Consider the following 11,956-nt stretch of genomic DNA (forward strand, 5'->3'; position numbering starts at 1 on the left):
GTTTAAAGCGTCGATGGAGATTCCATTGTTTCAATGGAGTCAGATATCCAGACATCCTGAATGGATGCTTCAAATCAATGCATGGTTTCGTAGATTTGAGGTTCGTGTTAATATATAATTTTCAGCTTATTTCTAATTATAAATTCATGTTATAATTGTAAATAAATTATTAACATTTTAAAAAATTATTTTTTTATATACAACATCGATTCTGCTGGGACGATGAACATGACAGTGTTGTGAGGAGGGTGTGGGAAAATCACGCGGCAATTAGGTAACATCGAAAACAATACGACTTTTTTTTACATAATTATTTATGTTTTGAAATGTAATTTTTTCGTGCGTGAATTAGGTTGCGTGATTTTTGGTATGACGCCCAGAAAAAAGCAAAAAAAACAGCGAGGGATAAGGGGTTACAAGGCTGGAACGATGTTGCGGTTTGGAGGGATTTCAAACCAATATACACCCCGGAAGATATATGGCCGCACTATCTTCAGCACGTGACGTCTGAGCGGTTCACTCGACGCTCACAGTCCGGTGCCGGCAACCGGAATCGGAAAATTCATGGCTCGGTTACAACGCACACCGGCGGCTCCGTTCCGTTTGCTGCACATGCGAAACGGATGGTAAGATTAATTTAAATGAAATATATCGTTCAATTAATTTGTTGTTAATACATTTTTTTCATTATATATAGGCTACGTCTCTTGGACATGAGCCGAGCCCTATGGAGCTGTTTGTGGAGACGCACGTGCGGAGTCATGACCGCCAAAAGGGGACGCAACAGTTCGTTGACAACCGTGCTCAACAGTTTGTGGTGTGTTTGTTTAACCATTTTATTTTGTAAGTTATTATTATGTTTATTGAATTGAATATGATTTTTTTTTTCAGGAGACCTATAATAATCGGTTGAGGGAGAGATACGGGGATGATCCTTCGACCCATCCGGAATTCGATCCGGATTTGTGGATGGAGGCTGGATCGTCAGGTGGACCCGATAAAAATCGGGTTTACGGGCTCTCCAACACTACCGCTGCCAAGTTGCGGTCGACCGGTACTGCTTCAACCGGTGGGAGCTCCCAATCTGTATCGAGCTCCCAATCTAAGGAGTTTGTGGCCTTGCAGCAAAGGTGCGACCACCTATCAGAGGCGTACACACAACTCAAAGAAGAGCAAAGATTGGCAAACGAACAACACAGATTGGCGGACGAACAACGCAGAGCAGAGTCTGAACAACAAAGAGCGGCCTATGAAGAGCTTCGTCAAATGGTCATGAACATGACACAAGGCGGAACATGTGCGCCTAATCCTTTTTGGCCGCCTAACCCCCACCCTCCTCCTCCTCCTCCTCCTCCACCTTTATATTAATTGTTTTTTTTTTAAACACATTCATTTTGTAATGAATATTATTTAACTTTGAGTTTTTGTTGCTTAATATAAATTTTATTTGCATAATTGGTTTGTATTACTATTAATTTATATTATTTTTTCTAAATAATTAAAAAAAAAAAATTACACAGGGATTTACCGACGGAATAAATCCGTCGGCATTGGACAGTGTCTGAGGTATGCCATCCCATCACCGACATACTCACCGACGGACATACTCCGTCGGTATAAAAATACCGACGAATTTACAGACGGATTTATTCGGTCGGTATGAAATATCACCGACACTTTTGCCGACGGAGTTACTCCGTCGGTATTTAAATAACACCGACGGAATGTATTCCGTCGGTATATTCCAAGCGGGGAACTTTTTTTTTTTTGGCGCGCACCGGCCGTCGGTAAAACCGTCGGTAAATGTGTTTTTTTTATTACCGACGGATATAGCGACGGAATGTGGAATCACCGACAAAAGGTATTTCCGTCGGTAATATAGTCGGTAAATAATTTACCGACGAACGTTCTGTCACACACCGACGGAATATGTCCGTCGGTAAAACTGTGAAATCTTGTAGTGAATTGACTTATCTATAATATTTATTTTTTAACTAACCGTCATTATATTTTTTTTTTTACTTTTTTTAAATTAAGTTTTAAGAATAGAGGATGAAAATGAAAAAAAAAAAGTGATTGTTTCTTTTTTTTTTTTTGCATTTCCCTCTTTTTTTTTCCTTTTTTTTTTTTAATTTCATTCTTTTAATGCTTGCTTGATTTAAAATTTGATTTTATAAATTATTTCGATTTATTTTTTATAAGGTTATTATAATTTTAAATAAATATTTCAATATTTACGTGATTGATTTTACATTCAATTTTTTTTTAATTTAAGCTGCACTTTCTAAACTATCTGTTTTTTTTTTATTATTATTATTATAATTGAGATTTTATATAAAAGATAGTGCCAAAAAAGACTCAGTTAACTAAAAAAATTTATGTTTACGTACATATACGTACAAAGAGAAGAAGAAAAGAAAGAAAGGAAATCTCTATACAAAACTGAAAACTAAAAAAATATGACTCTCACAAATCTAGTTGGTCTTTAATTTTTACATGGTCTAATTGGAATTTTCCTGGCATCCTTTATATAGGTGGTAGTCAACTTTATTGACCGGAGACCATCCAGTCGATAAAGTTAGGCGATGAGTTTCTAGGTAGGAAATAAGCTATTTGTACCACACAAGTCAAAAGACTTCGCCATAAAATGATTCCCTTGGAGCTGCCTTGCAAGACTGGATTCCCATCGTCTGAAAGCTGTGCAATGGATATTCAATATTGCCTGCGGAGACAGTTCAGGATATTCTTTGATGGGTTGAGATGATGTTATTGTATCTGTTGCAGCATCATAACATGTTGTGATGAACAATGGAATGAGAATTAGGGCTGCTACAATTCTGCAGTTGCCAATCCCCATAACTTTTATCTACATGTTCTTGATGTGAATCAAACTATATTTTATGGATGCTGTTCTTACTGGTCAAGAGAGTACAGTTGTTCTTTTTCTATCCTCTTAATATATTTCAACCAAGAGCTTATTACTTTTATTAAAAAGGCATATCCAGTTTTCCACAGTCAAGAATTTTAATGTTTTCATCAGTATATAAAAAAGGGTTTGTGCATTAATGGCCAAGAGCATGTTGAATCCATACAATTCACTGTTTATATTAGGCATTTTCTATGATATTTTAGGTTTGATTTTTGAAATAAGCAAATTGACTTATCTACATATTTGTTTTTTAACTAACCATGATGATATTTTTTAGGTTTGCTATTCTTAAATTAAATTTGAAAAGTACAGATGTTCTAATAAAGAACTCTAGATCTTTAACTTGTGCAAGAAATGACAACTTCTAGAATATCAAAAGTCTATTATTCAATTGATAGTTTATTTTCTTTATATATATATATATATATATATATATATATATATATGTTTGTTTGATTATGATTATAAACTTATGGTATGCAGCTAGAATATTCATATTAATAAGGTAGTTTTAGTCTTTATGCACATCGTATCTGAATCCTAGTTGGTCGAAAGAGTCACTAACCTGTATGGACTGATCATCTCATAGTACGGAGCCTCATGTTCATTGTATTTTGATTTTATGACAAGTTTTACCTTGTGATATTTTTGTTATGGCTTATTGGAGAAATTACATATAAGAATCTAAAGCCATAATTATGTTTGTGTCTGTGTGTGTGTTGTATTATCTCGTATATGTATATTAAACGCTATCTACTTACTGAATTGTTGAACTCACCTTCTCATTATTTATTCTTTTCAGACTTATAGCTTGTTAGCAGGTCATTTTTGTTGGTCTTTCAAAACTTGTTTCTTTAGTTGTAATTAGTACTTTTTTTTTTATGTCTAATTAGTGCTTCACAATTATGAAATTGTATTAACTCTTGTATTAAAACAATTAAATTATATTATGAAGTTAATTTTGTTGTTATTATTATGTTGAACTCTAATTGAGTTATCCTTTGATTGTTAGAGATTGTGGCTGGTATGGTAAGGAGGTTGAAGATGGTGATTTATGGTCATGGGTTTGGTTTAAAGAAGAAGATGAAGAAGAAGATGGTGATTTATGGTCATGGGTTTGGTTTGACTTTGATGGATTTTTCTTAGGCCTATTACAGGTTGTGTGGAAAAGGACTTGTGTGAAGCGACGCAAGCTACTGTGGTGGTTGATTTGTAAGGGGAGGAGGATGAGGGTTTATGAGGGGAAAGTTGTTGAAGAGGAGGGGTAAGGTTGCCTCATGAATTAATTAGAGACTACATCGAATTAATTTGATAAAATTATTAGACTAAATTGGGCTGGATTGAACTAATTAGAAATAAAAAGTACTAAAACAAAGTTATATGAATAGTCAATCGGTCTTTCGAATATTTTCTCCTTTTCATTATAGTTATTGACTTTTAAATTTCATGAACTTCGTTCAGTAAAGGCTTTAAATATTGGATTTTTTCAGATTATTCCTTAAATTGATCTTTTCCAATTTAGCCTTTTTTTTAATTTAGCCTTTATTTGCTTTTAAATTCCAGTAATTTCAAAAAAAATTCCCTTTTTCTTTTCAATTGTGTCCCTAATCGAATCAATTTGGACCTCCAAATTTTAGCTTCTTGTTGCAAATTCATCATTCATTCCTAAAATTAAGGAATTTTAACTAATTTAACTTCTAATTTTGATTTTCTTCTTCAATTAAACCCTCCATTTATTCCTAACTTGGCTATTTATTTTAAACTCATCATTGCACCTTTAATTTCTTTCAATCTTATCCAAATTAAATCAAATTAAGTCATTTTTTCAATTTCATTTTAAATTGAAACCCTAATTATGGCCCAAGAAATTCTCAAACTCAATTTTTGTTTGTGATTCTCGATTATTTAACCAATTTCATCCCCAACTATATTTTTTATTTTTGCATTTTTCTTATGATTTTCATTGTTTTTTAACACACAAAAATTAAATAAAAATAAAAAAATGACTAAATTTACTAAAAAAACATATTTTTTGTTTTTATTTTTTTGTAATATATACAAAAACAAGGGGTAAAAAATTAGGTTATGATAACATCCATGCTTGATAAGGGTATAACTAAGCATACCAATAACATTTATAAACATAGTTTAAATTATGTTACTCTTTTAGAGTATTACAAGTTAGAAAATCAAATATAAAAATAGAAGGGAGAAGAAATTAAATGTGTTTGTGTTACACATGCACCCAAGCAAAAGAACTCCTGCTAGGTATAACATTATAACAGATATGTATGATCGCCTATCACATAGACTAGTATCACCCCAAATTAGCTAGAGTATTATATTTCATTATGTAGACATAATTTAACATTGTTATATTAGTGTAGGTATTTTGACTTTTATAACTCAACAATCTATATCAAATTATTATTTATATGAGGTTCACTTAGCTTGCATTGGTCTTTGGAATGCTTATGCTCGTATTGCGCCTCAATCACATAGATGAATATTTGTCGATGATATTATTTGGCCTACTCATTCCATCTTGTCTCCTCGAGACCATATCAACTTTGGCAACATATTATTTGGCAAGAGACTATGATGTTTCTCCTATATTAATAACATTGAATCTACTTGCCTCATTGTGTTACCTCTCAGAGGAATAAAATATTTTGCTACTACTAGCCCTCTCTTAATTTCAACACCATTTGTGTCATCAACGCCAGTCTCCTACTGTGGTTACGTTTAATAAGCTTTCGAAACTCAATATTATACTCATGGATAGATATATATTTCTTGAGCGAGCCCTTATAATGTCCTAGATGGCCTCCACTCTTTCATTGCTGCATGTTGGGATGATATTGTTACCAATGTATTTGCCATCAAATATATATACCAATCTACTCTGATAGTGAGGAAAAAAAATAAGATTTCTCAAACTTTAAGATTACAAATCTAAGCTGTAAAGAAAACTTTATTTGATATATTTTGAAATTCAATAATTATATAACTTTTATAAAAATAACATATCCAAGGAATGTAATGTTCTACAATGATAAACTATATTAATATCTAACAGAAAAGTAAACATGTTCTGAACTCTATCGGCCGTTAAGATCAGAAATCGTCACATTGTTAATGGAATTTATCTTTTGGCTCTGAGTAATGGCCTCTGTATCCAAGGAACTCTGCCTTTCAACAAATGCTGGTTTCTTTGGAGGAGGAAGATCCACAATTTCACTATTTAGCATGGAACTGATGGTAGACACGGCCGGTCTGTCTTTCGCCAATTCTTGCACACACAACAGACCAATCTGTATGCATCGGAATATCTCCACCTGAAAACATGGATCTGATATTGCAGGTTCGACCAGAGCTGTAATGTCACCTTCATTCCACAGTTTCCAAGCCTAAAAATATAAAAATCCATCCAAGTAAGAGTTTGCAAGTTTAATAGCATCAGAAATTGAACGGAGCTTTGCAGATATATCTCAGGCAGGGAGGCGGACAGACATACATATCCTATAAGACTCAGAGAATGCTCATTGTCATAAAAACTAGAGCTCTTTCTTCCGCTTACGATCTCCAGCAACAACACTCCAAAGCTAAATACATCTGATTTCTCTGAAAATCTTCCTTTCATTAAATATTCAGGGGACATATAGCCACTGCATGAGGATCACAGATTTCTGAGCTCAAATTAGCAAAACGGTAATAGGAGTTAAAATGAAAATAAATAAATATATACTTACTAGGTTCCAACGACCCTGGTAGTATTCACTTGATCTTCATTGCCACAAAAAATCCTGGCCATTCCAAAGTCTGAAATTTTGGGATTCAGCTCACGGTCCAATAAGATGTTACCTGGCTTCAGATCTCTATGAATAATTCTTAGTCTGGAATCTCTGTGAAGGTAAAGAAGACCTCGACAAATCCCGTTAATAATGTCAAAGCGTCTTTCCCAATGTAGTTGTCCTTTCCTGAGTGAATCTAAGCATATTGTATCCAGAAAAAATCATCAGAAAACAAGGGCAAAGGAAAATGAGTCAAGAAAAGTAGTAGCTAACCAAAAGAGGGTAGTTGCTCTAACCAAAGAGAAATGCATCCAAGCTTTTATTCGGCAGGTACTCATAAACCAACATCATCTCTTCTCCTTCAACACAGCAACCAAGAAGCCTCACAAGATTCCTGTGTTGGAGTTTAGAAATCACCACGACTTCATTCATAAACTCTTCGAGCCCTTGACCAGATGTTTTAGAAAGTCTTTTAACAGCTATTTCCTGCCCATCCGGCAATTTTCCCTACAATGTCACATCAAACCAATAAAATACCTATTTGCTCTAAATAACTATACAGCAGCTTTAGTTCCAGAAGAATTACCCAGTATACTGCACCAAAGCCGCCCTGCCCAAGCTTCTTGGATATGTCAAAGTTGTTTGTAGCAGTTTCAAGAATTTGTAATTTGAAGAGTGGTTCAAGTTTAACTTCCCTGACGTTTTCGGGCGAGTTTCCATAAAAAACTGTTCCTTGTGCTTCTCTCGTTTTGAACGATAAGGTCTCCTCACTTATCAACTTCCTTTCTGGATTCAAGTGGAAGTATCGTTATTATTTGTGAATGGTGTTTTTCTTTACCTGCTAAAATTGCAAAGTTTAGAAGTCCAGTAAGCTAATAAGACGTAGTATATTACCTCTATGTGTACCCATCCACTTCCAAGAAAGAAACACACAGATGCAGATAGCTATGGCTCCTCCAATCACTGACATACTGATGATTACTTTCATGTTTCTCTTGTTATCTGCAACTAAAAAATTGTACTGATGGTTATTTGGCAAAAATGTAAAGGAAATATGAAAAAACTTATCAATGTTTCCTCATACAGATACAGAACGTTTTGTATGTACACTAGTTTTGCACACCTGAAAAACGAAACACTAGTGAACGAAAATTAGAAAATATTATAACAATTACCAAGTTCTGTATACGCCAGGCGAATGTTGAGACCTGTCCCTCCTTCGGAGAACTTTTGTATATCAATCAAGTTTCCTGTCCATGCCATACAGCCAAAACCGTTATAATATGAATAAGCGACACAGGAACAATTCCTCAAGCACTCATCTTTACATTCTTGTTCGGAGGACGGATATAACCAGTACTCGGCAAAGGTTGGCACTTTCATCATCTCTAGCTTCATAAATCCATCTTCTTTTCCCACTTCACTACCATTCTGTATTCTATCACACTGCAACGATGTCATCCTAACACAACCGCTAGTCCAAATTCCTTTGTTCCATTCATCTGGATTTTTTGCAACAAACCCTTTTAAACATGTGCAGATAGGTGAGCTCTGTGCATCGCAGCTTCCAAAGGACCCGCACTTGCCATAAATATCACAGTCAGTTGATGGAGCTTCCCAGGTATACTCCCAACCTTGCTTTTCAGAATCCCAGTATTGTTCTGTAAATTTTCCATGAGAAGTCAAAACATTCGAGTATCGGAAAGCTGGGTCTACAATTAAACTCAGAGTGAAAGTGCCATCTCCTTCATCTTGTAGAGTAAAACCACTTAGATAGACAGAAGTAGACATTCCTGGTATTCCAATAAAGTTCTGGCCAACCCATGGACCGCTACGCCAAAATGGATGACCATTGTACCAGATGAAGAGCTCAGGAATTCCAAATGGATTGACACCAGCAGAGAAGTTTCCAACTGAAGGATCAGATGAGCTTCTCCATGACATTAGCAGTGTCTTGTTCCCAGTTCTTGCGTTAGCACTAAGTCTCATCTTTGGTAAGTAAGTATCCGTAGGCTGCTGGAAACTTTGCCATACAAGGTTTCCATTCGGTCCAGCTTTCATGACAAGGTTTCCATCATCAGTAAGCTGTGCAGTTGATTGATTGAACCCAATTGAAACATTGGATGACCACAGAACCTCTCCCAGACCATTCAAAACCACAAGATTTCCATCTTCAGATATTGTCATCGTCCCAGAAGAATCGTTGATTGGCTTGTTTCTGTTAGCCACCCATAGTACTTGAGTTTCTGCTGATATATTACTGTACCATATTCCGACATATCGGTATGTTGAGTTAACTGGGCTGAAAAATCCCAGTTCGAACCTATTGCCGGCAGAGACTATAGCTTCTGGATCTTTGATGGGTTGAGAAGGAGTAATGGTATCTCCTGCATCACCATAAAATGAGCTGGAACATGATAGAAACAGAAGAAGAGCTACTGCAACTTTGCAGTTTCCAAGTGCCATAACTTGTTGATGAGAATGGAAGACCAATAAATGGCTAAATGACTTTTCAGAGAAAGGATATGAACAAGAATATTTTTCTTCCTGTCCTTTTTCTTAATTCCAATTAAGAGAAACCATGTTTGACAATTAAAAGTCAGAAAACTTAAATGTTTTTCTGTTAATTTCCAAGTGCCATAACTTGTTGATGAGAATGTTTATGTCATATTGTTATATGACATAAACAGGGTTATATCTAGATTGACCTTTTCCTTTGAGCTCTAGTCGATCCCCCGCTCCAACCTCAACATGATATTGACCTTTTCCTTTCAGGTGTTACCTAGACGCTCTTAGCATTCTTATTTTAAAGTATTCTTGGTCTATGTTGACTGTGCATGTAATATTTAAGTAAGCTTTGTTCTTGGTCTGTGTTGACTGTGAATGTAATATTTAAGTGGGTGCTGATTAAATTACCTTACTACTCTAAAATGCCATGAGTTTCCTCCATATTTTACATTTTGTCCCTCCCGCTTTAAATTTTATCTTTCTAATTCAATTGAAAACTTCTTCACATAAAATTACGCCAAGATAGTATCAAATCAAAAAAGAAAAAAAAAATACAGATGGAATTGAAAAAAAAAAAAAGAGGTAATTGTTCCTTCTTTTTGCATTTCCCACTTCTTCTTCTTTTTCTTTCATTTCCTTTCTTAATTTTATTTTTTTTAACACTTGCTTGATTTAGAATTTATTTTTATAAATTGTTTCAATTTATTTTATAAGATTATCATAATCTTAAATAAATATCTTGATATTTAGTTTGTGCTTGATTAATTTTACAAAGTTCTATTTTTGTTATTATATAATTAAGTAAAAAATAATTAAAATAATAAAGTTCTTAATCTTAGTGGAATTCATCAACTCAATTGAAAAATAAAAAAAAAAAATTTTTTCTTTAAAAATCTTAACAGATTTGATATATTAATCCTTGAAGTCTGAGTCAATCCAATATATAACCATCTTAATATTAAAATATAAAAGATTTCAAAATTAACCCATTAATTAAATCAAATTTAATAACAATAATAATTTCATATGGTGTAAACATTTTCTTTACATTTAATTTTTTTTTTAATTTAAGCTGCCCTTTCTAAATTATCAATGTTTTTTTTTTCTTATTATAATTGAGATTTTATATAAAAGCTAGTCCGAAAAAGGCTGGGCTAACTAAACTATATAAAGAAAAGAAGGAAAGAAAGAAAAGAAATCTCTGTACAGGATTGAAAACTAAAAAAATATGACTGTTTGTCTGTTATATGATATCTTGTATATATATAAAAAATTATTGTTCGTAGAACATAACTGTGGATTTTTAACCTACTCTTTAATTTTTATATGGTGTAATTGGAATTTTCCTGGCATCCTTTATATAGGTGGTAGTCAACTTTATTGACCGTAGACCATCCAGTCGATAAAGTTAGGCGATGAGTTTTCTAGGTAGGAAATAAGCTATTTCTACCACACAAGTGTGGAACAGCAGTTGACAAGTCAAAGGACCTTGCTGTTTCATCATCATCAGGGAAACTTCGCCATAAAATGATTCCCTTGGAGCTGCCTTGGAAGACTGGATTCCCATCGTCTCCAACCTTTGCAATGGAGTTTCTGACTCTATTTGAAACATTTGATGAGCAAAGAATCTCTTTATGAGCATTTAAAACTACAAGCTTTCCATCTTAAGATATCGTCACCGCACCTGAAGAATCTATGATTGGGTTGTTTACGTGGGGAACCGATTTTGGTTTCATTGCAGAAACATTATTGTCACGACTCAATTTTCAAATCCATGATCGGTACATAGGCTAAGTTCGCTTTTAAAGTTTTATACATATACGAACCCAAACTTACATACAAGCTCATCCTTTAAATAACCCAATCAGAATTAAATACAATAGTATCAACAAAACTAACTTCATAATATAATTTAATTGTCTTAATACAAGAGTTAATATAATTTTATAGTTGTGGAGCATTAACTAGACATCAGAGAAAATACAAATTTCACCAAAAGAGCAGGTCCTGAAGGTCCAATAAAATTACCCGCTAACAAGCTATAAGCCTAAAAAGATAAATAATGAGAGGTTGGGTTCAACAACTTAGTGAATAAATAACGTTCAATACACACACACATGAGATAATATAACTATGAGAAATATATATACAAGTACGGATTTAGGTTCTTATAGGAAGGTTTTTCAAATAGACCATAACAAGAAAATCATATGGTAAAACTTGTCATAAAATAAAAATGCAATGAGCATGAGGTTTCGTACTGTGGAATGATCAGTATATACAAGTTGGTGGCTCCCCCGACCAGCTAGGGTTCAGATACGATATGCACAAAGACTAACACTACCCTATTAGTATGGGTATTCTGACTGACATACCATAGGTTCATAATCATAATCAAACAGACATATTCATATCTCAAGGCTCAACTCATGACATAAATCAAATGAGGAGCTATTAATTTAGAAGTCAATTTAAAATACATACTGGTTCATATCAAGAATTCAGAATCAACAATTGATTATGTTGTATCATAACAAAGATAATAATCAACACACACACACACACACACACATATATATAGTAACAAATCAAATATTTATTATATTTCTCGTGCATATGAAAATTATCCACTAACTTGACTCGAAAGCAAATAGAACTCAAAAGCAAATACTAAAGGAAATCCTACTAATGTCCCACCGGTAGAATATCAAGATTATCTGAATAC

At 33.8% G+C, this 11,956-nt stretch overlaps 2 protein-coding genes across 4 annotated transcripts; one reads left to right on the forward strand and one right to left on the reverse strand.

Moving 5' to 3' along the window:
- Window positions 1–475: 475 nt before the first annotated feature.
- LOC140956093 (uncharacterized) lies at window positions 476–4,197 on the forward strand. Its single transcript, XM_073412285.1, has 4 exons — window positions 476–626; window positions 698–817; window positions 892–1,226; window positions 3,942–4,197. Exons 1-4 carry the CDS (start codon window positions 624–626, stop codon window positions 4,195–4,197), a joined length of 714 nt encoding a protein of 237 aa, XP_073268386.1. The 5' UTR covers window positions 476–623.
- A 1,695-nt stretch (window positions 4,198–5,892) lies between these two features.
- LOC118031516 (G-type lectin S-receptor-like serine/threonine-protein kinase At1g11300) lies at window positions 5,893–9,461 on the reverse strand. Of its 3 annotated transcripts, none has more exons than XM_035035950.2 (7): window positions 7,899–9,418; window positions 7,618–7,725; window positions 7,310–7,509; window positions 7,020–7,230; window positions 6,682–6,919; window positions 6,447–6,597; window positions 5,893–6,339 (listed from the first exon to the last, which is right to left on the reverse strand). In XM_035035950.2, the coding sequence occupies exons 1-7, from the start codon at window positions 9,187–9,189 to the stop codon at window positions 6,031–6,033; spliced, it is 2,508 nt and encodes an 835-aa protein (XP_034891841.1). In that variant the 5' UTR covers window positions 9,190–9,418; the 3' UTR covers window positions 5,893–6,030. The 3 variants fall into 3 exon arrangements, with proteins under 3 accessions (XP_034891841.1, XP_034891840.1, XP_073268506.1); XM_035035949.2 differs by having other exon boundaries at window positions 7,618–7,731; window positions 7,899–9,417; XM_073412405.1 differs by lacking the exon at window positions 5,893–6,339 and having other exon boundaries at window positions 6,489–6,618; window positions 7,618–7,731; window positions 7,899–9,461.
- Window positions 9,462–11,956: the final 2,495 nt, after the last annotated feature.

Source organism: Populus alba, chromosome 11 (genome assembly GCF_005239225.2).
Source record: "Populus alba chromosome 11, ASM523922v2, whole genome shotgun sequence".
In the NCBI taxonomy this organism is placed as follows: domain Eukaryota; kingdom Viridiplantae; phylum Streptophyta; class Magnoliopsida; order Malpighiales; family Salicaceae; genus Populus; species Populus alba.

What these genes read in the sequence shown, in the direction of transcription:
- LOC140956093 (XM_073412285.1), top strand. An exon ending in ACCGTGCTCAACAGTTTGTG is followed by an intron (nt 818 to 891) that starts GTGTGTTTGTTT and finishes TTTTTTTTTCAG; the next exon opens with GAGACCTATAATAATCGGTT. An exon ending in GACGAACAACGCAGAGCAGA is followed by an intron (nt 1,227 to 3,941) that starts GTCTGAACAACA and finishes TTTGATTGTTAG; the next exon opens with AGATTGTGGCTGGTATGGTA.
- LOC118031516 (XM_035035949.2), bottom strand. Translation starts at nt 9,189, where the DNA reads ATGGCACTTGGAAACTGCAAAGTTGCAGTAGCTCTTCTTCTGTTTCTA. An exon ending in CTTGGATGCATTTCTCTTTG is followed by an intron (nt 6,920 to 7,019) that starts GTTAGAGCAACT and finishes CAATATGCTTAG; the next exon opens with ATTCACTCAGGAAAGGACAA. An exon ending in ACCAGGGTCGTTGGAACCTA is followed by an intron (nt 6,598 to 6,681) that starts GTAAGTATATAT and finishes ATCCTCATGCAG; the next exon opens with TGGCTATATGTCCCCTGAAT.